Source organism: Bufo bufo, chromosome 2 (assembly GCF_905171765.1).
Source record: "Bufo bufo chromosome 2, aBufBuf1.1, whole genome shotgun sequence".
In the NCBI taxonomy this organism is placed as follows: domain Eukaryota; kingdom Metazoa; phylum Chordata; class Amphibia; order Anura; family Bufonidae; genus Bufo; species Bufo bufo.
This window is the reverse complement of record NC_053390.1, coordinates 414,635,211-414,660,936: the sequence shown is the minus strand read 5'-3', so window position 1 is coordinate 414,660,936 and position 25,726 is coordinate 414,635,211. Positions and strand designations below refer to the sequence as shown.

General features: G+C 46.5%; 1 protein-coding gene across 1 annotated transcript in view; it reads right to left on the bottom strand.

Moving 5' to 3' along the window:
- Nucleotides 1-4,195: 4,195 nt before the first annotated feature.
- Nucleotides 4,196-25,726, bottom strand: part of SMC2 (structural maintenance of chromosomes 2) — a 46,998-nt gene continuing 25,467 nt past the window's right edge. The window contains exons 19-25 of the mRNA XM_040417298.1: nucleotides 25,553-25,696; nucleotides 25,030-25,224; nucleotides 19,952-20,152; nucleotides 16,733-16,849; nucleotides 16,443-16,603; nucleotides 6,236-6,383; nucleotides 4,196-5,065 (exon numbers count right to left, since the gene is read on the bottom strand). Coding sequence (XP_040273232.1) covers nucleotides 4,874-5,065; nucleotides 6,236-6,383; nucleotides 16,443-16,603; nucleotides 16,733-16,849; nucleotides 19,952-20,152; nucleotides 25,030-25,224; nucleotides 25,553-25,696 — 1,158 coding nt within the window. The 3' untranslated portion in view covers nucleotides 4,196-4,873. The remainder of the gene's footprint in view (nucleotides 5,066-6,235; nucleotides 6,384-16,442; nucleotides 16,604-16,732; nucleotides 16,850-19,951; nucleotides 20,153-25,029; nucleotides 25,225-25,552; nucleotides 25,697-25,726) is intronic.

Here is a 25,726-nt window from a genome sequence, read left to right as displayed (position 1 = left end):
GCATCCGAGGATGACACGCACTCCGCCCTGGACCGCTTCTGGGAGTGCCGGGCCCTGGAGGCGTCGCTGGGAGCAAGGGACCCAGACGGGTCGGCCGAAGTAGCAGACCAGGAGGGTACGGCAGGGGGTGCATCAGACAGCGTGACCGGCTGTGCATTCGCAAGTCGGCCCACGACATTAGTGCGGCTTTCCACGGCCAGAGAAAGGGATTTTGCCCATTCAGGAGGATCCAAGAGGACAGGGGGCGGCACAGCAAGTGGCGGACCCTGAATTGGGACCTGGCATGCAGAGCAATGCGGGTCTGATTGCCCCCGTGGAGAGGGTGCATTACAGGCGTGATACCAGGGCCCAAAGGCCCCTGAGGGATCTGACATGTTGGCTAGGATGTATGGCCGTCCAGGCTAGGGGCTGCTGGCACTGGGAAGGGGTTAGCAGTCCTACCAGACCGACGACCTCAGGGGCTGGAGCAAACAGCAAACCGCAGGCAGCAGACACCGGAGCAGGAACACGAACTCTCCCCAGTTAGGAATGGCAGCAGAGACTTCTGAGAGATCAGGAGGCGGGATAAGAGAGGAGCGGGAAGTGAAGAACCGCCTCCCGCCCTTCGTTCGCGAGCGCGATTTAAATACAGATAAGGCCGGAAGTGACTGCCTGTGACGCAGTAATGGCGCCGGAGGGTGACTATTTCCAACTCCCGTATACCTAAGGGACGGGGGCGGTAAGCGGTGTACAGATATCCAGCTTCCTCCAGTCTCCTGAGTGTGTGGCCACAAGAAGTTCCGGCCGTACCGGCGCAAGAGCGATGACGCGATCTGTGTGCGGCAGTCGTGCTGCCGGCCGGCCGAGAAATGGTGCCGGTCTAGTTTCGATGCCGGCTTAGCCTGCCGGCGTATACTGGGTGCCGCTGCTGCAATGCCTGCGGCAATTGAGGGCTCCATCAAGGGGCACTATCCCCCCTGCTCCAGTGCTCTTCCCCACTATGTGCGTTAGTCCCCCCCTGTATTTCACCCCCCCTTCAGGGAGTGGGAACCCTATGTAGTCCCAGAAAAACATCTGCATCCAGTGTCAGGTCATGGGTGCAGGAGGGGTCAGAAGGAGGGGGGCGGAAGGAGAGGGGGGGGGGGGGGGAGCAGGGCTGGGACAGCCACTCTTACCATCCTGATGTCTTCACCCTCTGTCCATTCCAGCAGGGTCGCCCCTTCAGCTCCTGGCACCGCAATAGCAGGGAGCTGGAGAGGGGCTTGACGAGTGGGCGACCCTTACGCTGGCAGGATGCAGGGGAGCTGGGCTGCCCTGGTCCTCGTCTTCTGTGGGGGAGGCAGCAGTGCGGGTGACCCCGGGAGAAACAGAGGTCCAGGCGTCTCTGTTGTCCCTGTGAAAAAAGAAAAGAAAAAGAAAAATGAAGGAGAAAAAACAGGGGAGTGTCTTGCCTCCTTGGACACTAAGCAAAAAAACTGGTAGTCTCTCTCTCCAGGCTGAGGGTATAGCTGCTGGAGGAGGGGCTTAACAGTTTTCGCTTAGTGTCACGCCTCCTAGGTCAGTTGAGCTATACCCAAGGTTTCCTGTGTCCCCCAATGAATTGGGTGAGAAATTGAAGCCTTTTCTGCCAATGCAATTTCATTAGCAGAGGTGCAGTGACCATCCCTCTGCTTCTCAGCCCCATACACAGTAGGGTTCACTGAACTTTTTTTTTTTTTTCTTCAACACATAGCTGGTAGCTCCCTGGTTCATTTCAACAGTGAGCTGCTCCACTGTAGTGTCATCCCATCCTCGCACACCTTCGTAGCAGACATTCACCTCTCACATCAATGACACATGATGCTCCCAAAATTTAATGTTGCTTATTCGCAATGGTGCCATATGTCCACTCACGATACACTTCCACCACAAACTATGCAGTGTCAAAAATACTACCAACCTTGACCCAAAAGCCAATAATCATCCCTTTTACTAATGACAGCAATGAGGGATATGTGTGGGGTACATACAGTGGGGGAAATAATTATTTGACCCCTCACTGATTTTGTAAGTTTGTCCAATGACAAAGAAATGAAAAGTCTCAGAACAGTATCATTTCAATGGTAGGTTTATTGTAACAGTGGCAGATAGCACATCAAAAGGAAAATCGAAAAAATAACTTTAAATAAAAGATAGCAACTGATTTGCATTTCATTGAGTGAAATAAGTATTTGAACCCTCTAACAAAAAAAGACTTAATACTTGGTGGAAAAACCCTTGTTTGCAAGCACAGAGGTCAAACGTTTCTTGTAATTGATGACCAAGTTTGCGCACATTTTAGGAGGAATGTTGGTCCACTCCTCTTTGCAGATCATCTCTAAATCCCTAAGGTTTCGAGGCTGTCTCTGTGCAACTCTGAGCTTGAGCTCCCTCCATAGGTTTTCGATTGGATTAAGGTCCGGAGACTGACTAGGCCACTCCATGACCTTAATGTGCTTCTTCTTGAGCCACTCCTTTGTTGCCTTTGCTGTATGTTTTGGGTCATTGTCGTGCTGGAACACCCATCCACGACCCATTTTCAGTTTCCTGGCAGAGGGAAGGAGGTTGTCGCTCAGGATTTCACGATACATGGCTCCGTCCATTTTCCCGTTTATGCGAATAAGTTGTCCTGTGCCCTTAGCAGAAAAACACCCCCAAAGCAAAATGTTTCCACCCCCATGCTTGACGGTGGGGACGGTGTTTTGGGGGTCATAGGCAGCATTTTTCTTCCTCCAAACACAGCGAGTTGAGTTAATGCCAAAGAGCTCTATTTTGGTCTCATCAGACCACAGCACCTTCTCCCAGTCACTCTCTGAATCATTCAGGTGTTCATTGGCAAACTTCAGACGGGCCTGCACATGTGCCTTCCTGAGCAGGGGGACCTTGCGAGCCCTGCAGGATTTTAATCCATTGCGGTGTAATGTGTTTCCAATGGTTTTCTTGGTGACTGTGGTCCCTGCTAATTTGAGGTCATTAACTAACTCCTCCCGTGTAGTTCTAGGATGCTTTTTCACCTTTCTCAGAACCATTGACACCCCACGAGGTGAGATCTTGCGTGGAGCCCCAGAGCGAGGTCGATTGATGGTCATTTTGTGCTCCTTCCATTTTCGAACAATCGCACCAACAGTTGTCACCTTCTCTCCCAGCTTCTTGCTAATGGTTTTGTAGCCCATTCCAGCCTTGTGCAGGTCTACAATTTTGTCTCTGACATCCTTGGACAGCTCTTTGGTCTTTCCCATGTTGGAGAGTTTGGAGTCTGCTTGATTGATTGATTCTGTGGACAGGTGTCTTTTATACAGGTGACTAGTTAAGACAGGTGTCCTTAATGAGGGTGACTAATTGAGTAGAAGTGTCTAACCACTCTGTGGGAGCCAGAACTCTTAATGGTTGGTAGGGGTTCAAATACTTATTTCACTCAATGAAATGCAAATCAGTTGCTATCTTTTATTTAAAGTTATTTTTTCGATTTTCCTTTTGATGTGCTATCTGCCACTGTTACAATAAACCTACCATTGAAATGATACTGTTCTGAGACTTTTCATTTCTTTGTCATTGGACAAACTTACAAAATCAGTGAGGGGTCAAATAATTATTTCCCCCACTGTAACTTTTTGATGTAATTTTTTTAAACTTTTTTTTTGTGGGGGAGAGGTTCAAGGTGAGACAACTCCATAGACATTTTTTTACGGCATTCACCAAACATTTTTCTGCATTTTCGAATGTGGTGATGGGTTTATTTTTTTATACACTAGTTTAATTTTACATGTAAAATTCTGAAATTGGTGACTTGCATTTTTAATGTTTAGGGTTTCATTCTTTGGTTTAATTTTTAGCCCTCTTAGAAGACCAGGAGACTGGAAATGTTCGATAGCTGCTATACCATTGCAGTTTATGGCATAAGCGATGGGATATTTACTGGCTGCAGGCAGAGTTTAACAGCCAGTTTCCTGGAGGAAGCCTGAGAGCCTTCACAAGGCACCAAGCTACTATGGTAACAGATCGGAACCCCCACGATTTTGTTCAGTACGATCACATACATGATTTACAAGACCTTGCAGGAAGTAATATTTATTTTACATTACACCATTTCCAGCACTTACAGAAGTTTCATAAAATCCTGGAAACTCCTTTAATGGCCACAGCCGTTAGGTGTGTATATTAATTTACCTACCAATTACACACAACTTACATCTGAACATTTTCATTCCGAAGAGTTTATTAATACAGAGAATAAAAAGTCTGTATGATGTTTTCTAAGTGTGAACAGTCACTAAAAGATGGACTGCACTGCTTTACAGTAAGCTTAAAATGATCAGAGAATTTCAGTTAAAGGGAGTCTTGCCACCTGTGCTATGCTGCCCTCACAGAGCAGAATAGTATAATGACAGACCTGCTGATTTCATTGGTTTGTCAAGTTTGAGCTGGTAGTCAGTTCTTTTAGAGTTCTGGCAGGCTAAACCTGACAGAGCATGCCAGCATTGGTAGACGAGTCTGATGAGACTCGCTGGCCCCGCCATCCCTGCTTTTATACCATGACAGGCACATTTCTTTCCTATGCCTAAAAGGAAAGAAACCTGCCAGTCATGGTCAGGAGGCAGTTTCAGTGAGGGCAGCTTAAAATTGACAGGATCCCTTTAAATTAATCCATTTGGCCTTAGTACGTTATAAAAGTTGATACATTAAACAATTTCTGACATCATAACAAGAAAATATATACAAAAATGAAAGAACAGTCACATCCTATGGAATTCTATGAAGACAAGTACAAACAAAGATAAATACAAAGGAAATGTTATGGTATGGTATATGGAGTACTGATGATTTAGAGCCATCCATTCTGACTGGTATAGTACATCAAAGTCTTTGATAAAACCTTTTATGCATCTACTTGCATGCGGTTTCTTTTTTCTTTAGATTTATTCTTGTCTGATCTCTGCTGGCCAGCAGAAGGTCCTCCATTTTGATTCTGGGCAAACCGAGCAACTGTAGAGACTCCATCCACAAATTTTGTCTTGAAGAGGACATTGGCGTTGTTAAACATTCCATCTTTCAGCGATACAACTATGAACTTTAAGAGAAGGGTTCAAAATTTGTTAGTCATGTAAAACATGACAAAGTTAAATTATAACAAAAGAGAACTCAGAAAATAGGCACAATAAACCCAACAGAGTATACAACCTCTCAGCAGACAGAACATCAATTCTTGTGAAAGGGCAAGTTGTACAGCTTTCCCGAAATCATTTAAAAGGCCAAGTACACCTTTGAGGGCAATTCTTTTTTTAATTATTGCATTGTACTTATTTTGAGCTAAAAATCATTTTTTAAATTGTTCTTTAACAATATGGAGTCCTTTTTTGTGTATTAGCTGCCTCTGGATTTTAAGTCTTTTCAGTCATCTTGGGAGCAGAAAGACTTCTTATCTCTGCTCTCTCACATTCTAAATGCTCTTTAAAGCTCAATCCTTATCTTACTGATAAGAATGTGGCTTTAATTAAGTGTTTATGACATCTTGGTAGTTTAGAGATCGGCACAAAGTGAAAGTACCAGTCACACAGTTAGAAAAACAGTTAACCCTTTGTGACCGAATGGTTCAATTTTTTTAAAATAAAGGCCAATTGAAAATATGATTTTTATCCCAAAATGAATAAAGTGCAATCATAATTTTTTTTTTTTACATAGCCTCTGATATTCATGGTCCCCTTGATTTTCTGGATTGATGGAGTCCCAGTGGTCCAACTCTCATCATGGTTAAATACATTTTTACCACTTCTTATTTTTCATGGCTTTTTGTAATTGAAAAAGGGCAAAATGGGGGTGGGGGATTATTTTTTATCAAACCAACTATGGCAATTTTCTTTCAAAAAGGTACAAGTTTTGGTGTAACTCTTTTGGGGAGGTTTGTGCCACACTCATTATAATTTAAACTAGAAAAAACTGATTAAATTATAAACAGAAATCTATGCCAGGTCTAGTGCATGGATGGCTCTTAGCTGGAGTAGATTTCAGTTCTGGCACGTGAATGAACCAAGATGCATCACAATAATTAAGAGGCATGCAAGCCTTAATAACTGTACAGCATCTGACAACAGCAGGCCACAGATTAAGACCAGGGTATAAAGCGCCAGTCTTAATAGATGTCCCCCAGAGTGTTTTATATGTGGGTAAATGTTTTTCAGTTTTACCCACAACTGGAAGCCATAAAAGAGATCTAGTAATAAATCACTAGTTTTCAACATACCTGTGAGTGTCTGAAGTGTGTGCGAAGCATCTGACCAATGTTTTGGGTATGAGAAAGGTCCAAAGCAGCATCAACTTCATCCAAAATATAAATTGGGGCAGGTTTAAAAAGCAACATGGCAAGAATCAGAGACAACGCCACAAGTGAGCTGAAAAACAAACATTAAATATTAACAGACAGACATACAGAAAGAACAAATGCAGTATCCACAATAAATATTGCAAGAGGGCATGCATATACACAAACTTATAGGGATTGTGCATCGGATCTGATCGGTAGGGGGGTCCAAATCCCGGTACCACCGAAGATAAGCTCTTTGAAGAGCAGGTGATGCTCGTACGAGCTCTACTTCCTCTCCAAGATTACACTGCATTGTCTTCCTTACATTTGCGGTGCACTGTAATTACAACTGTTCATGCCATTCAAGTGAACGGTACAAATAGTTGCAATTATACTGCGTAAACTAGTGACCAGCCTGTTTTGCAACTAAGTGAGGAAGTAATTTTACCATTGTCGCATTCCAAGACAACTTGTAGTTTTCACTGGTACCATTTTAAAGGTACATAGAGCATCCTGATTATTTTTTATTCCTTCATATTATAGGTGGTGGGTAAGCAATTCTGGCATTTTATTTAATTTTTGTGTTCACAGCGGGTGATAGTTTGCACAGCTATGTGAGGGCTTGATTTTTGCAGGATGACATAGTATTCATTGGTACCATTTTGCAGTACACTACATATTTTGATCACTTTTCTTTCAGTTTGTGGGTGCCAGATGAGCAAAAATTTTTTTTTTTTTTTTTACTTAGCGTAAAATCCCTTTCTTGTTTAATTCATTGGGGGACACAGCACCCTGGATCAGGAAAGGAAGAACAGCAGCCTGGTGACATTTAAAGAGAAATGAAAACAAAGGGTGGGATCTGTGTCCCCCAATGAATTGAACAAGAAAGGGATTTTACGGTAAGTACAAAAATACAATTTTCTCGTTAAAGTCATTGGGGGACACAGCACCATGGGACGTCCCAAAGCAGTCCCCAAGGGTGGGAAGGAAATCTCATGCAAAAAGTTGGGCGAACAGGTGCAGGAGGACCGTGTGACCCAACAGGACCAGGAGAGGCCATAGCATGAAATGGTAGATAGAAAATTAAGGAAGTGAGCCGAGAGGCTTCAGAACCAAGAAGAGTCCTAAGAAAAAAAATGGTGGCAGACCGCCAGGATCCCAAAGACAAGTGCCTGGGAAAAAAGGCCATAAAGGAACAAAGGGAAACACCCAGCTCCACTCAAGGTGGGAAAAATAAAGAAGCTAGAGGATAGGGAGCAGGGCTAGATGTCCTGCGCAAGAACAGAGTTAAACAAGTGCACACTAGAGAGCCAGAGGAAGGATTTGGAAGAACCAGGGCTCACCCTGAAGAAACAGGAGAGCAGCACAACCAGAAGGCATCTCTTGGTAATGGCCTAGCGCTCTGCATATAGAAGGATGCTCCAGGAATAGGATCTATAAGAGGACAGACCCAACAAGAAAAATTTTACTATGAGGGAACCTGGCAGGAGAGAACATGCCTGGGAAAAGAACAGGAGCAGTCCTGAACCAAGAAAAAAAAACTTCCTGGAGACAAACTAAAGGAAGACCCTGTGGACCACACCTCGTCAAAAGGAAGGCGATTCCATAAGGCCTGGAAGCAAATGGACCCGACCAGTAAGAGGACCCGGCAAGGAAAAAACTCTAAATTGTCTCAGACCAAAAACATGGCCTGTCCATGGCAAACACCATGTGAAGGCCAGGGTAGAGAGGAAACCAGGAAGCACTGGAGGCTGAACGATTGAGAGAAAGAATAGCAAAGACTCACCATGGGAAGGGAAGCAAGCCTCCTTCCACTGCAAGGCAGGTGGGAAAAGAGAAACACCGTATGAGTAGGTGGAAACCACATCCAGCCAGAGAAAGCAGCCAACCTCTGGGGGAGAAGGGGGTCCTTGGAAATGGCCAGGAGAAGGGAACGTAAACACATACCAAACTTCAAAAAAGCTAAATTTAGCCAACTAAGAGAGGCCATAGGCCTAACTAACTGGAACAAAGTCCTCAAAAATAAAAATACAGCCACAAAATGGGATATCTTTAAAAACATCCTAAAATCTCATTGTGAGAGGTACATACCGTATGGGAATAAAAGGTTAAGGAACAAAAAGAAACCAATGTGGATAAATAGAACTGTAAAGAAAGCAATAAATGACAAAAAGAAAGCATATAAATCACTAAAACAGGAGGGTAGCACGGAAGCACTGAAAAACTATAAAGGAAAAAAATAGAACATGTAAAAAACAAATAAAAGCGGCCAAACTAGAGACCGAGAGATTAATTGCCAAAGAGTAAAACTAACCCCAAAATGTTCTTCAATTATATAAATGTTAAAAAGTATAAATCTGAAGGTGTCGGCCCTTTAAAGAGTAATGAGGGGGGAGTCGCAGAGAGCTGCGAGGAGAAAGCAGAACTGTTAAAATTTTTTTCAGATGACATGCAGAATGTAAAAATAAATTCCCCATTAAAAGTGTCCTGTCTGACCCAGGAAGAAGTACATCAGCGACTTAAAAAGATTAAAATAGACAAAATCGCCAGGACCGGATGGCATACACCCCCGTATCCTAAGGGAATTAAGTAATGTCATAGCCAGACCCTTATTTCTGATATTTGCGGACTCTATACTGACAGGGAATGTTCCACAGGATTGGCGCATGGCAGATGTGGTGCCAATATTCAAAAAGGGTCCAAAAACAGAGCCTGGAAACTATAGGCCGGTAAGTTTAACATCTGTTGTGGGTAAACTGTATGAAGGTTTTCTGAGAGATGCTATCTTAGAGCATCTCAACAGAAATAAGCAAATAACGCCATATCAGCATGGCTTCGTGAGGGATCGGTCATGCCAAACTAATTTAATCAGTTTCTATGAGGAGGTAAGTTCTAGACTTGACAGCGGCGAATCAATGGATGTCGTATATCTGGACTTCTCCAAAGCATTTGACACTGCACCACATAAAATGTTAGTATATAAAATGAGAATGCTCGGACTGGGAGAAAACGTCTGTATGTGGGTAAGTAACTGGCTCAATGATAGAAAACAGAGGGTGGTTATTAACGGTACACACTCAGATTGGGTCACTGTCACTAGTGGGGTACCTCAGGGGTCAGTATTGGGCCCTATTCTCTTCAATATATTTATTAATGATCTCGTAGAAGGCTTGCATAGTAAAGTATCAATTTTCGCAGATGACACTAAACTGTGTAAAGTAATTTACACTGAAGAGGACAATATTCTACTACAGAGGGATCTGGATAGATTGGATGCTTGGGCAGATAAGTGGCAGATGAGGTTTAACACTGACAAATGTAAAGTTATGCACATGGGAAGGAATAATGCAAGTCATCCGTACATACTAAATGATAAAACACTCGGTAACACTGACATGGAAAAGGATCTAGGAATTTTAATAAACAGCAAACAAAGCTGCAAAAACCAGTGTCAGGCAGCTGCTGCCAAGGCCAATAAGATAATGGGTTGCATCAGAAGGGGCATAGATGCCCGTGATAAGAACATAGTCCTACCACTTTACAAATCGCTAGTCAGACCACACATTGAGTACTGTGTACAGTTAGGGGCTCCTGTAAACAAGGCAGACATAGAGCTGGAGAGGGTCCAGAGGAGGGCAACTAAAGTAATAACTGGAATGGGGCAACTACAGTACCCTGAAAGATCATCAAAATTAGGGTTATTCACTTTAGAAAAAAGACGACTGTGGGGAGATCTAATTAATATGTATAAATATATCAGGGGTCAGTATAGAGATCTATCCCATCATCTATTTATCCCCAGAACTGTGACGAGGAGACATCCTCTGCGTCTGGAGGAAAGAAGGTTTGTACACAAACATAGAAGAGGATTCTTTACGGTAAGAGCAGTGAGACTATGGAACTCTGCCTGAAGAGGTGGTGATGGTGAGTACAATAAAGGAATTCAAGAGGGGCCTGGATGTATTTCTGGAGCGTAATAATATTACAGGCTATGGCTACTAGAGAGGGGTCGTTGATCCAGGGAGTTATTCTGATTGACTGATTGGAGTCAGGAAGGAATTTTTTATTCCCCTAAAGTGGGGAAAATTGGCTTCTACATCACAGGTTTTTTTTTGCCTTCCTCTGGATCAACTTGCAGGATAACAGGCCGAACTGGATGGACAAATGTCTTTTTTCGGCCTTATGTACTATGTTACATGGTTCCCACACAAAGGCAGGTGAAGATCGAGCCTCAGAAAAACTGGAACAAAAGAGCACTGTGAAATGTAAGACCAGAAAAATCCCTGGCCACATGAAGTCTCAAGAAAAAGAACAAGTCACAGGCCCTGGTAATACAAGTGGGGACACACTCGTCAGAGTTATTGGAGTAGAAAAGAGAGAAATTTCAAACAGCCTAAGGAGGAACAGTTCTCAAATCGAGGGAAAGCTTCATCCCAGAAGTGGCCAATATGAATGTAAATTGCAAACCGGAGCAACAAACTTCCAGGTACTGAACCTGGGGAGACTAGAAGAGAGGTTAGAATCTCAAGAGGGAAACAAGCCTATGGGGACCCAGGAGGGAAAAGAACCAATCTGGGCCTAAAGAAGCAGCTGTCATACAGAGCATGTGCGGTCAGAGATGCCATGAGTAGCTTCCCCAGAGGGAACCGGCCAGCTAGATGGTCTAAGAATCATTGGGGCAGGGACTCCAAGCAGGGTCCACAGAACTGGACCACATGAGGACAATAACAGCCAGATTATCAAAGGAAAAATGAAATGTAGCAACCATAGGGAAAAAACATCAGCCATGGTTAATCAACCATCCTAAGTGTAGTGACTAGCATACTGTATAACACTGCCCCGGAAGAGGCAAATACAGCACCCTGGATTTTGTAAAAGAAATCGCCAGACATCCATATGTTAGAAAAGGATGCAGAATTTGCCTGGGGAAGCCGGGAGAGACTACACCGACATGTAGAAACCAGCTACCAGCAGAGCACAATGAAACCCCCAAGAAAGGGGGTTAGAAACTGACAGGTGCAGACAAGGGCAAGGCCCAAGCGAACGGCACTTCTGTCATGTAGCACAACTAATCAGAGAACATAAGGGAGTACAAAGAACGCCCGGGACCATGGAAGAACTATGGGACCATGTCCGATACCAGAGCGAGCAGCGGAAAATTCCACCCACCAAGTAGGTGTGTGGCGCTCACTAGTCCTGTCACAGCCATATATGAGAGGACGTCCAGCGATGACCCGAAAACTGCAGTAGCGGCTGGTGCTCACAATGCTGCGTATCCCTGCAGGATAGAACATCCAGTGGTGATCCAGGTACTCTGCCAGGACTGGGCCATGAAACTGTGAAAAAGCAGAGGCAGTAACAACAACGTGAGTACTCCATCCATGAAATGGGGTAACGCGGCTGTGCGGAATACAGTAGTACTTATAGGGTTGACAAAGAACAAACCTAGCATGATAGCCAACAACCTGCCCATGGCGGAGGGTGTGTAGTTGTCTGGTGCAAAACAGGACTGAGAAGTCTTGTTAATAGTGCGTCAAGCAATAAAGGATAGTGGTTGCCAGGTACATACTACAACCAGGATGGTTTGTCAGATACAGCACCTTGAGATGCACACAAGAACCAAAAAAGAGTGATGAATACAGTGTCTGGGGATGGTACCATCACTCCGCATGAAGAGGGGCAACATGACTGCCTAGTACACAGAGCCAGGAAAGGGCAATGAAGGAGCCACAGATTGCACCAATAGGGCACATCACTTGGAGATACTACAAATACTCCACCTGAGAATAGGAGTAATCTGGTTGCATGATGCACACTATAATGAGTGGAGACATGGCTACAGCATCTGGAAATGGTATAGGTACTTCGCTTGATAAAGGAGTAATATGACTGCGTCATGCACACTAGAACCAGACAGGTAGGGCTGCAGTAAACGATTATTTGAGAAATCGAGTATTCTACCGATTATTTTTACGATTAATAGAGTACTCCAATAAGAAAAAATAAATAGATGTTTTCCTTTATAAAAACTCAGACCCCCTGCCATCAGTCCCCAACACCCTTCGCTCTCCCCAGTGCCGTCAGCTCCGCTATCCCCCACCCCAGTGCCGTCAGCTCCGCTATCCCCCACCCCAGTGCCGTCAGCTCCGCTATCCCCCACCCCAGTGCCGTCAGCTCCTCTATCCCCCACCCCAGTGCCGTCAGCTCCTCTATCCCCCACCCCAGTGCCGTCAGCTCCTCTATCCCCCACCCCAGTGCCGTCAGCTCCGCTATCCCCCACCCCAGTGCCGTCAGCTCCGCTATCCCCCACCCCAGTGCCGTCAGCTCCGCTATCCCCCACCCCAGTGCCCTCAGCTCTCACCACAGTGCCATCAGATCCTCCCCCAATGCCACCAGTTCCCCAACTACCCCTCCTAGCCATCAGCCCCGCCCCTTAACAACCAGCTCAGCCCCGCCCCTCCAGTCCGGTGAGCTTCAGAATGAATTGAGGTGAATATTGATGAGGGGGCGGAGTTACAGCGGCAGGCCGACATCCCGCTAAGCCCCGCCCCTTAACCCGCTCAGCTCCGCCCCTCCGGTGAGCTTCAGAATGAATTGAGGTGAATATTGATGAGGGGGCGGAGTTACAGTGGAGCAGAGAGACAGCTGTAACCACCTGATGCTGCGCTGCCCCAGGACCCACAGGGCAGTGCAGCCGGAAGTCAGGTAAAGATAAACAGATATATAAACAATGAGTGGGGGACCGTTGGAGCCACATAGAAGTGGCAAAAATAGCTGAAAATGTATGGAGGCCTTTACTTAGATGTACATTGTGAGTAAACGTGTTTTTTTTAAAAACATTTGGTCCCGGACAACCCCTTTAATTCAAGTAATCGTTTCAGCCCTACAGACAGGTGTAATGGCTACAGCATTTGGAGATGGTACAGGTACTCCACCCAATAATGAGTAATATGGCGCATTAGAACCAGACAGGTGAAATGGCTATAGCATCTGAAGATGGTACAGGTACACCGCTTAAAGGGTTTCTGTCACCCCATTAAACCGTTTTTTTTTTTTTTCTTTACTAATAATCCCTACACTGCGATCTCCTCATACATAATCTAATTAATGATTTTGGTTCAGTAGAATTTCTTAAAAATCGATTTTTATAATATGTAAATTACCTTGCTACCAGCAAGTAGGGCAGCTACTTGCTGGTAGCAGCCGCATCCTCCGATGGTAATGACGCCCCCTCTGCTTGTTGATTGACAGGGCCAGCGGACGGGATCTTTCTCCGCTGGCCCTGCCTGTTTTGATTCAATATCTTGCGCCTGCGCCGCGGCCGTACCTATATTCAATCTGCGCAGGCGCACTGAGAGGCGGCCACTCACTCGGCCGCTCGCTCCTCAATGCGCCTGCGCCGGGTGTAGATGTGACGTCATCGGCGCAGGCGCATTGAGGATGGAGCGGCCGAGTGAGTGGCCGCCTCTCAGTGCGCCTGCGCAGATTGAATATAGGTACGGCCGCGGCGCAGGCGCCAGATATTGAATCAAAACAGGCAGGGCCAGCGGAGAAAGATTTTTAAGAAATTCTACTGAACCAAAATCATTAATTAGATTATGTATGAGGAGATCGCAGTGTAGGGATTATTAGTAAAGGAAAAAAAAAAAAAAAACGGTTTAATGGGGTGACAGAAACCCTTTAACAAATGAGTAATATGGTTGCGTGGTGCACACTAGCACCAGAATGGTGTATTGGCTACAGCGTCTGGAGAAGTAATACGGTGGCCTGGAACACTCTCCGACTAGGAGGGTGTGTTCAATATTGCCCCTGGTAATAGTGAAATTACTCCAGCTGAAAAGGAGATACATTGGAACCAGAAAGTCTGCTGGATACAGCAGTTGGCAGTGGTACCCCCCCTGTGAAGGGGAAGGCGCACGTACCTGGGACCACATAGGTGTGCCGGCGTGCTAAACACGGTGGCGGGTAAAGCACCACCTACTGGAGAGGCGGCAAGCTGACTTACCTGTGTGGATAATTACCTGTGCAACCAGGGGAGTGCACTCTGAAAATCCACTAAAGGGCATACCAACCTTGGAGAGGTTCCTCAGTGAACATTTGTCTGTGACCACCCAGAGAGATTGTGTATGGTGGAAGACCACCTGATGCTCTTGTTCTGAGTCATAATCGATGCAGAGGAGTCCCCCGGTGAGGCAGAAGAAACCTGAGGCGTTTTCCTCAGTGCTAGTCCCGTCCTGGGAGGAAACCAGGATGCAGGGGATGAGCGGGACCTATGAGAAGAGACCCTAGGCCGCTATTGGACTCTGCCCCCTGATATGGACCGAGGCAGGAAGCAAAATACTTCCATGTGCTGCTGCATGAGGGCAGGGAAGAGCGCCATAATATCATCATAGCTGAGAACGGGCGCAGGCTACGGTGGACGTGAGGGACCCACGTGGGGAGAAGGTGAGCCCAAGATCCAGTCACCACATGCAGGCCAGCCAGGCCGATAGCACAGCAACCCCCAGGGGGAGGAATGGAGGGCAAGGGGACCTGCCACAACAAGAACCACTGAACAGGGGCCCAAGATAATACGTCCCACCAATGACGCTACATGCGGCGGGGGGCAGTGTGAAGATGGGGAAAGCACCCTCTGGGAATAAGGACATCTCGTCCTCCCACCGGAAATTCCATGCAGAGACCTCTAAAAGGCCATTAGGAGGGGGGGGGGGGGGGGGGGGCGTGGCCAACTGTCATGCCACCACTTACAGGTTCATTCGATTATTTGTTACTCTACAGTTAAGTTATATACTGTTTACTCTGTTAAAGGCATGGTACACTAATCACACTATTCTAGCGCAGAGGGTGTGTGAGAGAGGGTCCAAGGAAGAGGGTCTTTATCTCCCTGAAGCTGGGGTGCTGGTCTTTCTGGAAAATAAGCTGTTGGAATACAGATGGCAGATTTAAATGTTGTTTCCTGGAATGAAGGAGGGTTGGGCAGCCCTAGGAAAAGGATTGCTGTATTCTCTCATCTTCGCCAGTACAATCCCCACATCCTGGGGCTGCAGGAAACCCACCTGACACCAGAAACAGGGAATAGAATTAAGAAGCCATGGGTTCAGTGGTCTCTGAATGCGTACGGATCAACGCACTCAAGAAGAGTAGCAATTGGTGGTGGACCCTGAAGGGCAGTATATTCTTGTGTATGCATTCATCAATTTTGTTCCATATGTTGAGGTCAATATATACAATCCCCCCTACCCCCCCACCGCCACTATAACCATATTCCAGGTGGTAATGAGCTTCGCTGCGCAATACCCCAATGCTAAACTTCTTTGCATGGGAGATTTTCATTTAGTGATGCATGAAGACATGGATAGATTTCACTCAGTGAGGAGAGAGGGTGACTACACTCAACATGCCACTAACCTTTCTAGAATGATTAAAGAACTGGGATGGCTAGATATGTGGAGACTGAGGCATTCACTTCAGAGGGATTACTCCTGCTTCATTCCAGCCAGGAGCGCACTGTCCAGAATTGATTATCTTCTTGGCAGTGCCGCAGTATACACAGATCTCAAAGATATTAGATATGGATCACAGCGACCCTCGGACCATGCACCGGTTTTTGCTCAACTTAGACTTCATGATGGTGTCAAACAGTTTCAAAAAGCGCGGTCATCCATTCTGGTTGTCTCTTATGACCACGAATAATAGAATTCCTGATCAGCTTCAGCCATTTCTGGAAGTGCAGGATGAGATGACGGATGATTTGTTACTCTGGGAGACATTGAAAGCCTACTTGAGGGGATGTCTCAAATCATCTATATCCTATATCAAAGGAGATTCAGCACGCAAAGAACTGGAACTACATGCTAATTGTAAGGAGGCAGAGAATTCATTCAGGTCTAGTCCCTCTAAAGTGAATAGGCAGGATTGGATGCTTAAAGGTAGGCTTTATATGATGCACCTCAGGGAAAAGAGTCAGCGTAAATTATTATTTTTTTAAAACAGCAATCCTTTGAGTCGGGTAATCAGGCGGGTAAATTGCTTGCTCACATTGTACGTAGTAATAGTACAAATAGGCGCACTTTATGACAAGGTCTAGGCACAATCACATTAGCAACTGTGGGACAACATCTTTATTTTGATAATCAATAATCATTACCGTTGTCCTCCACTTAGTTCTGTGAGATTTTCTTTCCATGTACTGCCCAATGCAACCTTGAACTCCAAGCCATCTAGTACACCCAGCCCTTCTGGAGGGGCCAGCATAGCATTTGCTCCAGGTAAAAGTGTTGAAAAGATAGAACCAAAGTCTTTATTCACCTAGAAATAGTAGAGGAATTGTTACATCACCAGTGTGAATTCTTACTATGGAGAACATCTGCAACAGCACAAAACTATGTAGAGTGCACTGACATAAGTCCAGAACTAAGCTTCAACAGTGCCATTTACCTTTTGCCATGCAATATTCAAAGCCTCATTTTTCTTCTGGTCAAGTTCCTGAATAGTGTCCAGAATCTTTGACTTGTCATTCTCCACTATCCTTTTCTTTTTCATTAAGTCATTGTACTGTAAAAATAAAACTGATTAATATGCCAGTCTCCAGATCTTGATATAAAATAATTAAAATATTATGTCACTATTTTTCATCACAAATAAGAAAGGATTCAGAACAGCCAAAACAGGAACATAATTTAGCTTCATATGTGTTTTTTGCGCAATCAGCATCTTGAGACTAATAATTTACAATCTGGTGTCTTACAACCAAATCAGAACATCTGGGAACCAGTGATTGTCTAGTGATGAAGGGCATGGGACCTTGCATAGAAGATCCTATACCATGAAAACTCCAACTGATTTCAAGTTCTTCAATGCCCTCCTTCCAGATCTACGTTCAGGCAGCCCGGCAAGCAGAAGCTGAACTTTAAAGGGTTTCGGTCACCAGATTTACCTTTATTATGCTAGCTGACATTAGTGATGTGCTAATGTCAGCTAAACCTAAGTAGCCTATTCTTACTTTTATCTATGCCCCCGTTACGCAAGAAATCTAACTTTTATAATATGTTAATTAGCCTCTAGGAGCAGGGGGGGCGGCATTGTTCCTGCTCCTAGAGGCTCCGTTCTCCCACCTTTATCGCCTCCCTCCAAGTCCTGATTGCAAATAGTGGCCAATAGGATGGAGAAAGGCGCTCATAGGGTGAGTAAGTTCAGCAAATCAAATTTCTACTAAAAGAAAATGGTTTGCTCACCTATTGGGGTTACATCAATTGGACGCAACCGCAATGAAGGTCAAATATGGATGAGTAACGGTTGGTGCAGCCTAGATTCGTTAGATCGCCTTGGGCAGGGGCCACCCTGCCACTCGGGTAACGGTATGAAAGCAAGAAACGCTGAACTTTACGTAGAGCGCATGGACCACAAAGGGCGCACAAAAACAACCGGTCATGGGCAAAGTTTTCGGTTACGGCAGTGTTCAATTTATTCGTAAGACAACGCGTTTCGGGGTGCTAAAGTCCCCTTTATCAAGTCTGAGTTGGATGAGTGGAGCAGGTGCCGCGGTCTTTCACCCAAGTCCTGATTGACAGGGCCAGGCAGCGCTCGCATCTGTCTGACAGCCCTGTGCTCTGGTGAAATCTCACGCTGTTCAGTATTCGGCGCAGACGCAGTGAGGAAGCTGGCAGTCTGCAAGCGTCTTTCCCTCACCGTGCCTGTGCCGAAAGCTAAATGGCACGAGATTTCACCAGAGCACAGGGATGGCAGACAGATGGCCCTGTCAATTAGGACTTGGAGGGAGGCGACAAAGGTGGGAGAACGGAGCCTCTAGGAGCAGGAACAACGCCCACCCCCCTCCGAGAGGCTAATTAGCATATTATACAAGTTAGATTTCTGGCGTAACGGGGGCATAGATAAAAGTAGGAATAGGCTAGTTAGGTTTAGCTGACATTAGCACATCGCTAATGTCAGCAAGCTTAATAGGGTTAAATCTGGTGACAGAATCCCTATAACAATGCTCTGTCAGATTTCCCTGGGCACTACTACCCAACAGGTTAAGCTATCTGCACTTTATTTGCTTCTTATTGCAGCTGCTCTCCTCTGCTCTGAGTGACTACAGCATTCAACCAGGGGACCACTACAGCTGTCACTCAGAGCAGAGTGGTGGGCTGTGAAGCAGCTCAATGCAGAGGGCACTTCACGGTAAAGACCCACCTACAGTGCACTTAATTAGCAGAATCTAGCTGAATAAAGCTTCATATTCACAATAACCCAATGTGAAACGCTCCACAAAAGGTATTTTTGTACTGCTCTGCTCAGCCCCTACCTAGTGCCAGGACAAAAAAAATCACAGAAAAAACAAAGATAAAAACATCCTGCACGGTATGATATACAAATGTGCAGATGTCCCTGGCCATATTATTGAAAGAAAAAAAAAACACAGAAATAAGATAACAATGCACTTAGTAAAGTAGATGCAAGCATTATATATGGACTAAGTCCTCACTCTGATATGATAATATCTGAGACACTTAGTCAATATATTTTGATCAAAACACATCTAAGGCTACTTTCACACCTGCGTTTAGGTCGGATCCGTCTGGTATGTGCCCAGACGGATCCGCACCTATAATGCAAACGCTTAGATCCGTTCAGAACGGATCCGTTTGCATTACCATGAACAAAAAAAAAAAAAAAAAATTTTTTTTTTTTTTTTTTGTTCATGATGATGCAAACGGATCCGTTTTGACTTTACATTGAAAGTCAATGGGAGACGGATCCGTTTGAAAATTGAGCCATACTGTGTCAACTTCAAACGGATCCGTCCCCATTGACTTACATTGTAAGTCTGGACGGATCCGTTTGCCTCCGCACGGCCAGGCGGACACCTGAACGCTGCAAGCTGCGTTCAGGTGTCCGCCTGCTGAGCAGAGCGGAGGACAAACTGAGCCAGACTGATGCATTCTGAGCGGATCCGCATCCATTCAGAATGCATTAGGGCTGGACGGATGCGTTCGGGGCCGCTTGTGAGCCCCTTCAAACGGAACTCACAAGCGGAGCCCCGAACGCTAGTGTGAAACTAGCCTAAGCCTGCCTACCAAGCGCCAAGGTGGTCTCAGGTCAGGCGGGTCCTACGCTAAACCTACCTAAGCCATTGGGCTTCTATGTTCAGGAGCGCAGACGCCGCACATATGGTGTGTTGCTCCTAGTCACCTCCATGTGCATCAAGCAACCAATGTGAGGAGGAGTCAGCACACTTATATGTACCACCTAATCAAGGCGCTCTATTGGATAGGAAGGGCAAAAGTGCAGAGGAATGCTACTCCCAAGATAAAATAGGTGCGCATTCACACTTGAAGGTGCCACTCCCTCAAGCAAATACTACATAGACAGATAAAAACATCCTGCACGGTATGATATACAAATGTGCGGATGTCCCTGGCCATATTATTGAAGAAAACCACAGAAATAAGATAATAATCCACTTAGTAAAGTAGATGCAAGCATTATATATGGACAAAGTCCTCACTCTGATATAATATCTGAGACACTTAGTCAATATATTTTGATCAAAACACATCTACCTAGTGCCATCAGCAATTTAGCATGGTCAAAACTGCTGACAGACTCCCTTCAAGCTCAGAGTTTTACATGAGACTTGTAGGATACAGGCCTTACCCTCTCTTCCGCTTGTGTTAGCATATTCATTGCTCTCATGTTGACATTGCGGCCCAGCTTCTCCTTCATTTCTTGCAGTTTCTGTAGTCTCTGGCCTGCAGCTTTGGGGTTGTTGGTTTTAAAGTCATAGGCTGTGTTTTCTTGACCAAAAAGATGCTTCTCAGAAGAAATCCACTCATAGTCAGTCAGCATCTTGGCAACCTTATTGTAAAAAGACAAGCACCAGATTAAAAAATTGCATAATACTCAGAACATTCTGGCACACATCATTCACCTAAACACTTTCGTAAACTGCGCCAAAACTGTGATCAATCCTGAGAAATCTTAAGCATCTAGCTTGACAAGGGGCGTGGCTTACCATAAAAAGGCATAATTTCAAGGAAAAGTAGCAGTCTGATCTACTCTAATATACACTCACCTAAAGAATTATTAGGAACACCATACTAATACGGTGTTGGACCCCCCTTTTGCCTTCAGAACTGCCTTAATTCTACGTGGCATTGATTCAACAAGGTGCTGATAGCATTCTTTAGAAATGTTGGCCCATATTGATAGGATAGCATCTTGCAGTTGATGGAGATTTGAGGGATGCACATCCAGGGCACGAAGCTCCCGTTCCACCACATCCCAAAGATGCTCTATTGGGTTGAGATATGGTGACTGTGGGGGCCATTTTAGTACAGTAAACTCATTGACATGTTCAAGAAACCAATTTGAAATGATTCGAGCTTTGTGACATGGTGCATTATCCTGCTGGAAGTAGCCAGAGGATGGATACATGTTCTCATTCTGTTTACGCCAAATTCGGACTCTACCATTTGAATGTCTCAACAGAAATCGAGACTCATCAGACCAGGCAACATTTTTCCAGTCTTCAACAGTCCAATTTTGGCGAGCTTGTGCAAATTGTAGCCTCTTTTTCCTATTTGTAGTGGAGACGAGTGGTACCAGGTGGGGTCTTCTGCTGTTGTAGCCCATCCGCCTCAAGGTTGTGCGTGTTGTGGCTTCACAAATGCTTTGCTGCATACCTCGGTTGTAACGAGTGGTTATTTCAGTCAACGTTGCGCTTCTATCAGCTTGAATCAGTCGGCCCATTCTCCTCTGACCTCTAGCATCCATAAGGCATTTTTGCCCACAGGACTGCCGCATACTGGATGTTTTTCCCTTTTCACACCATTCTTTGTAAACCCTAGAAATGGTTGTGCGTGAAAATCCCAGTAACTGAGCAGATTGTGAAATACTCAGACCGGCCCGTCTGGCGCCAACAACCATGCCAGGCTCAAAAATTGATTAAATCACCTTTCTTTCCCATTCTGACATTCAGTTTGGAGTTCAGGAGATTGTCTTGACCAGGACAACCCCCTTAAATGCATTGAAGCAACTGCCATGTGATTGGTTGACTAGATAATTGCATTAATGAGAAATAGAACAGGTGTTCCTAATAATTCTTTAGGTGAGTGTATGCGATTTAAGTCTAGACAACCTGTATGAGTTTATGTCATCTATAGGATTACTAAATACGCCTCTATATTTTAGTAAAAACAAGATTTTTGTATAACTCACCAGTAAAATCTCTTTCTCGCTCTTCCTTGGGGGACACAGGAAACCTTGGGTATAGCTCAACTCCCTAGGAGGCATGACACTAAGTGAAAACTGTTAAGCCCCTCCTCCAGCAGCTATACCCTCAGCCTGGAGAGAGAGACTGCCAGTTGCGTGTCCAAGTAGTGAAAGAAAGGTAATGACCAACCATGTAAAACCAAACAAGTCAACTACCCGACAGGGACAACTAACCCGTAACGGTAAACCAGAACGATGGGTGGGTGCTGTGTCCCCCAAGGAAGAGCGAGAAAGAGATTTTACTGGTAAGTTATACAAAAATATTGTTTTCTCGCCCAATTCCTTGGGGGACACAGGAAACCTTGGGACGTTCAAGAGCAGTCCAAGAAGGGAGGGACTACAGCCCAAGGCGAAAACCAGCGGAGGTATCAAGAAACCGCCGCCTGCAAGACCAGGCGGCCCAAAGCAGCATCCGCCGATGCATAGGTGTTCACCCTGTACAACTTGGTGAAGGTGTGCAAGGAATACCAGGTGGCCACCTTACACAGTTGTTCAGCCGAAGCCCGATGCCTCTGAGCCCAAGAGGCACCGACCGCTCTGGTAGAATGAGCGGTAACACCAAAAGGCGTCTCCTTGCCCTTGGCGTGGTAAGCCTCGGCAATAGCCATCTTGATGAAGCGGGCAATAGACACCCTGGACGCCGCCAACCCCTTGCGCGGACCTTCCGGAACCACAAAGAGTCTGGTGACTTCCAGGTAAATCTTCAGGGCCCTAACAACATCCAGGCGGTGAAGCTCCCGTTCGAGGATGAGAAGGAGATGGGCAAAGGGAAGGTAGGACGATGTCCTCATTGAGGTGAAAGGCGGAGACCACCTTCGGAAGGAAGGAAGGAACCGGACGGAGAACCGCCTTATCCTGGTGGAAGACCAAGAGGGGCTCCTTGCAAGAAAGTGCCGCCAATTCAGACAACCGTCGAAGGGACGTGATGGCCACAAGGATAATGACCTTGCAGGACAAAAGGCAAAGAGAAACATTCCGCAAGGGCTCGAAGGGGGTAAACTGGAGCGCCGTGAGCACAACATTAAGGTCCCAGGGTGGAATGGGAGAGCGATACGGGGGAACAGAGTGTGCGACTCCCTGGATAAAGGTTTTGACAGGTCAGAGAGGGGCCAGAGGACGCTGGAAGAGGATGGAACGCGCCGAGACCTGACCCTTTAACGAGCTGAGACCCAGACCCAGGTCCAGACCAGACTGCAAGAAGGACAAGACCGTGGGAAAGAAAAAACGAAGGGGATGAACATCTAGATTTTCGCAAAAACCCAGGTAAGACCGCCAGGTCCGGTAATAGATCCTGGACGAGGCCGGCTTTCGTGCGCGGATCATGGTACGAACCACATCTGCCAAAAAACCCCGTCGTGTTAAAACTGCGGTCTCAATAGCCATGCTGTTAAACGTAGCGACCCTAAATGCTGGTGGAAGATCGGCCCTTGAGAGAAGGTCTTCACTTAGAGGCAGCGGCCAAGGCGTGTCTCCCGGGAGCAGCATTAGGTCGGCATACCAAGGCCGGCGAGGCCAATCCGGGGCTATCAGAACCGCAGGCATGCCCTCTGACGCGATTTTCCGGAGAACTTGTAGCAGAAGAGGGAGGTGCGGAAACACGTACGGGAGGGAAAATTCCATCCATGGAAGAACGAGAGCATCGGCCGTACGCCTTCGGGTCCTTGGATCTGGACAGGAAGGTGGGGACCTTGTGGTTGAACCTGGAGGCCATGAGATCCACATCCGGACGACCCCAACGGAGGCAAATTGACTCGAACACGTCGGGATGCAGAGACCACTCGCCCGGGTGCATCGTCGTCCGGCTGAGGAAATCCGCCGCCCAGTTGTCCACCCCCGGAATGTAAATGGCCGACAGGGCCGGAACATGAGTTTCCGCCCAGTGGAGGATGTGAGACACTTCCTGCATAGCCGCTGCACTGCGAGTGCCCCCTTGGTGATTTATATACGCCACACCCGTGGCGTTGTCCGACTGGACACAGACGGGATGGCCCCGAAGCAGTGGAGTCCAATGACGGAGCGATAGGAAAATCGCCCTCAGTTCCAGAATGTTTATCGGCAGTTTGGACTCCGATGGAGACCAAGTGCCCTGGACGGGTCGGGGAGGGACCCAGACAGGTCGGCCGAAGTAGCGGACCCGGAGGGTACGGCAGGGGGTGTATCACGCTGCGTGGCAGGCTGTGCATTCGCAAGGCGGCCCACGACATTAGTGAGGCTTTCCACAGCCTGGGACAGGGATCTTGCCCATTCAGGAGGATCCATGAGGACAGGGAGCAGCACAGCAAGTGGCGGACCCTGTATTGGGACATGGCATGCAGAGCAATGCGGGTCTGATTGCCCCCGTGGAAAGGGTGCATCACAGGCGGTGCAGGCGTGATACCAGGGCCCAGAGGCCCCTGGGGGATCGGACATGTTGGCTAGAATGGTATGGCCGTCCAGGCTAGGGGCTGCTGGCACTAGGAAGGGGTTAGCAGTCCTACCAGACCGAAGATCTCAGGGCAGTCGGTGTAAGCAAACAGCAGGGACCGGAGCAGGAGCACGATCTCTCCTCAGGGAAGGAGCGGCAGCAGTGATTGCTGGTCTCCTGGGATGATCGGAAGGTGGGGATAAGATAGGAGCGGGAAGCGAAGCCCCGCCCCCCGCCAGTTTCGTTAAAGGGTGCCGGCCGTCCAGTGCAGAGGCAGGCTTAGCCTGCTGGCGCTTTCTGGGTGCCGCTGCTTGCGGCGATTGAGGGCTCCTCCAGAACGGACACTATCCCCCCTGCCCCACTGTGCATCATTGTATATCGCCCCACTTCGGGGAGTGGGGCTCTCTGTAGCCCCAGAACTTCTGCATCCAGCATCAGTGAAGGAGGCCTTGGGTGCAGGAAAGGGAGAGGGAGGGGGGGGGGGGGCGGGGAGCAGGAGCAGGGCTGGAACAGCCACTCTCACTATCCTGATGTCTTCACCCTCTGTCCATTCCAGCAGGGTCGCCCCTTCAGCTACTGGCACCACAGTGGCAGGAAGCTGGAGAGGGGCTTGGATTGCGGGCAACTCTTACGCTGGCGGGATGCAAGGGAGCTGGGCTGCCCTGGTCCTCCTTGTCTTCTGTGGGGGAGGCAGCAGTGCGGAAAGCCGGCACTGGCGCAGCTCGACCCCGGGAGAAACAGAGAGGTCCAGGCGTCTGTTGTCCCTGTGAAAAATAGAAAAATTAAATTAAAAAAATTTAAATGGAGAAAAACAGCCCTGCAGAGCTGGGGGTGTCTTGCCTCCTTGGACACTAAGCAAAAACTGGTAGTCTCTCTCTCCAGGCTGAGGGTATAGCTGCTGGAGGAGGGGCTTAACAGTTTTCACTTAGTGTCACGCCTCCTAGGGAGTTGAGCTATACCCAAGGTTTCCTGTGTCCCCCAAGGAATTGGGCGAGAAAACACTGTTGCTAAAGAGCAGATAACATATCTTGCTGTATACCGATAGCAATGGACCTACCCTAGCAGCAGCATCAGCGCTGTCTTTTTTGTGTTTGCTGATATTATGTTCCAGCTCCTTTATTTTAAGCTGGTTGTCATTGTTGCCTTCCCTCATCTTGCTAGCTTCAGTTGATTTGTTCTTAATTTCTTTGTCATGACCCATGATGACTTCCTTCTGTTTGGCTAGTTCTTCTTGAGCTGTCTTCACTATTTCCTGCAAAAATGAAGTATTGATAATTTAAAATAAAGTACAAAGAATTTTTAATTACAATTTCATTTTATGTGCAGAAAATGGAAAAGTCTACAAAAAAGAACTCTTTCCTGCTGTGCCCATGATCAACGGGTAGTCAGTCCCAACAATATAAATGTATACAAAGAGATCACATCACAGGAGTTCCTTTTAAGAAAGTCTATGCAAATGTTTCTGCAGTACAATCTGCCTTTTTCGAGCATGCCAGAATATTTCTCCAAAGTGACTTCTATGATGCTCTACTCTATTTGCATGTTGCAATTTTACTGCATGGACAGTAAATAGGTTTAACCTTGTGTTTTGCAACTTCTGCTGTCATGCTGTCTACTTGTTCCTGGTAGCTTTTCATGGCTTCATCCACTGCTTCAATTTGCTGCTGGTAAGTTGTTTGCTCTCTTTTCAGTTCCTCAAGCTCTAAAACAAGCGCATCAACTTCCTACAACAAACAGAAAAACAATCAATACAT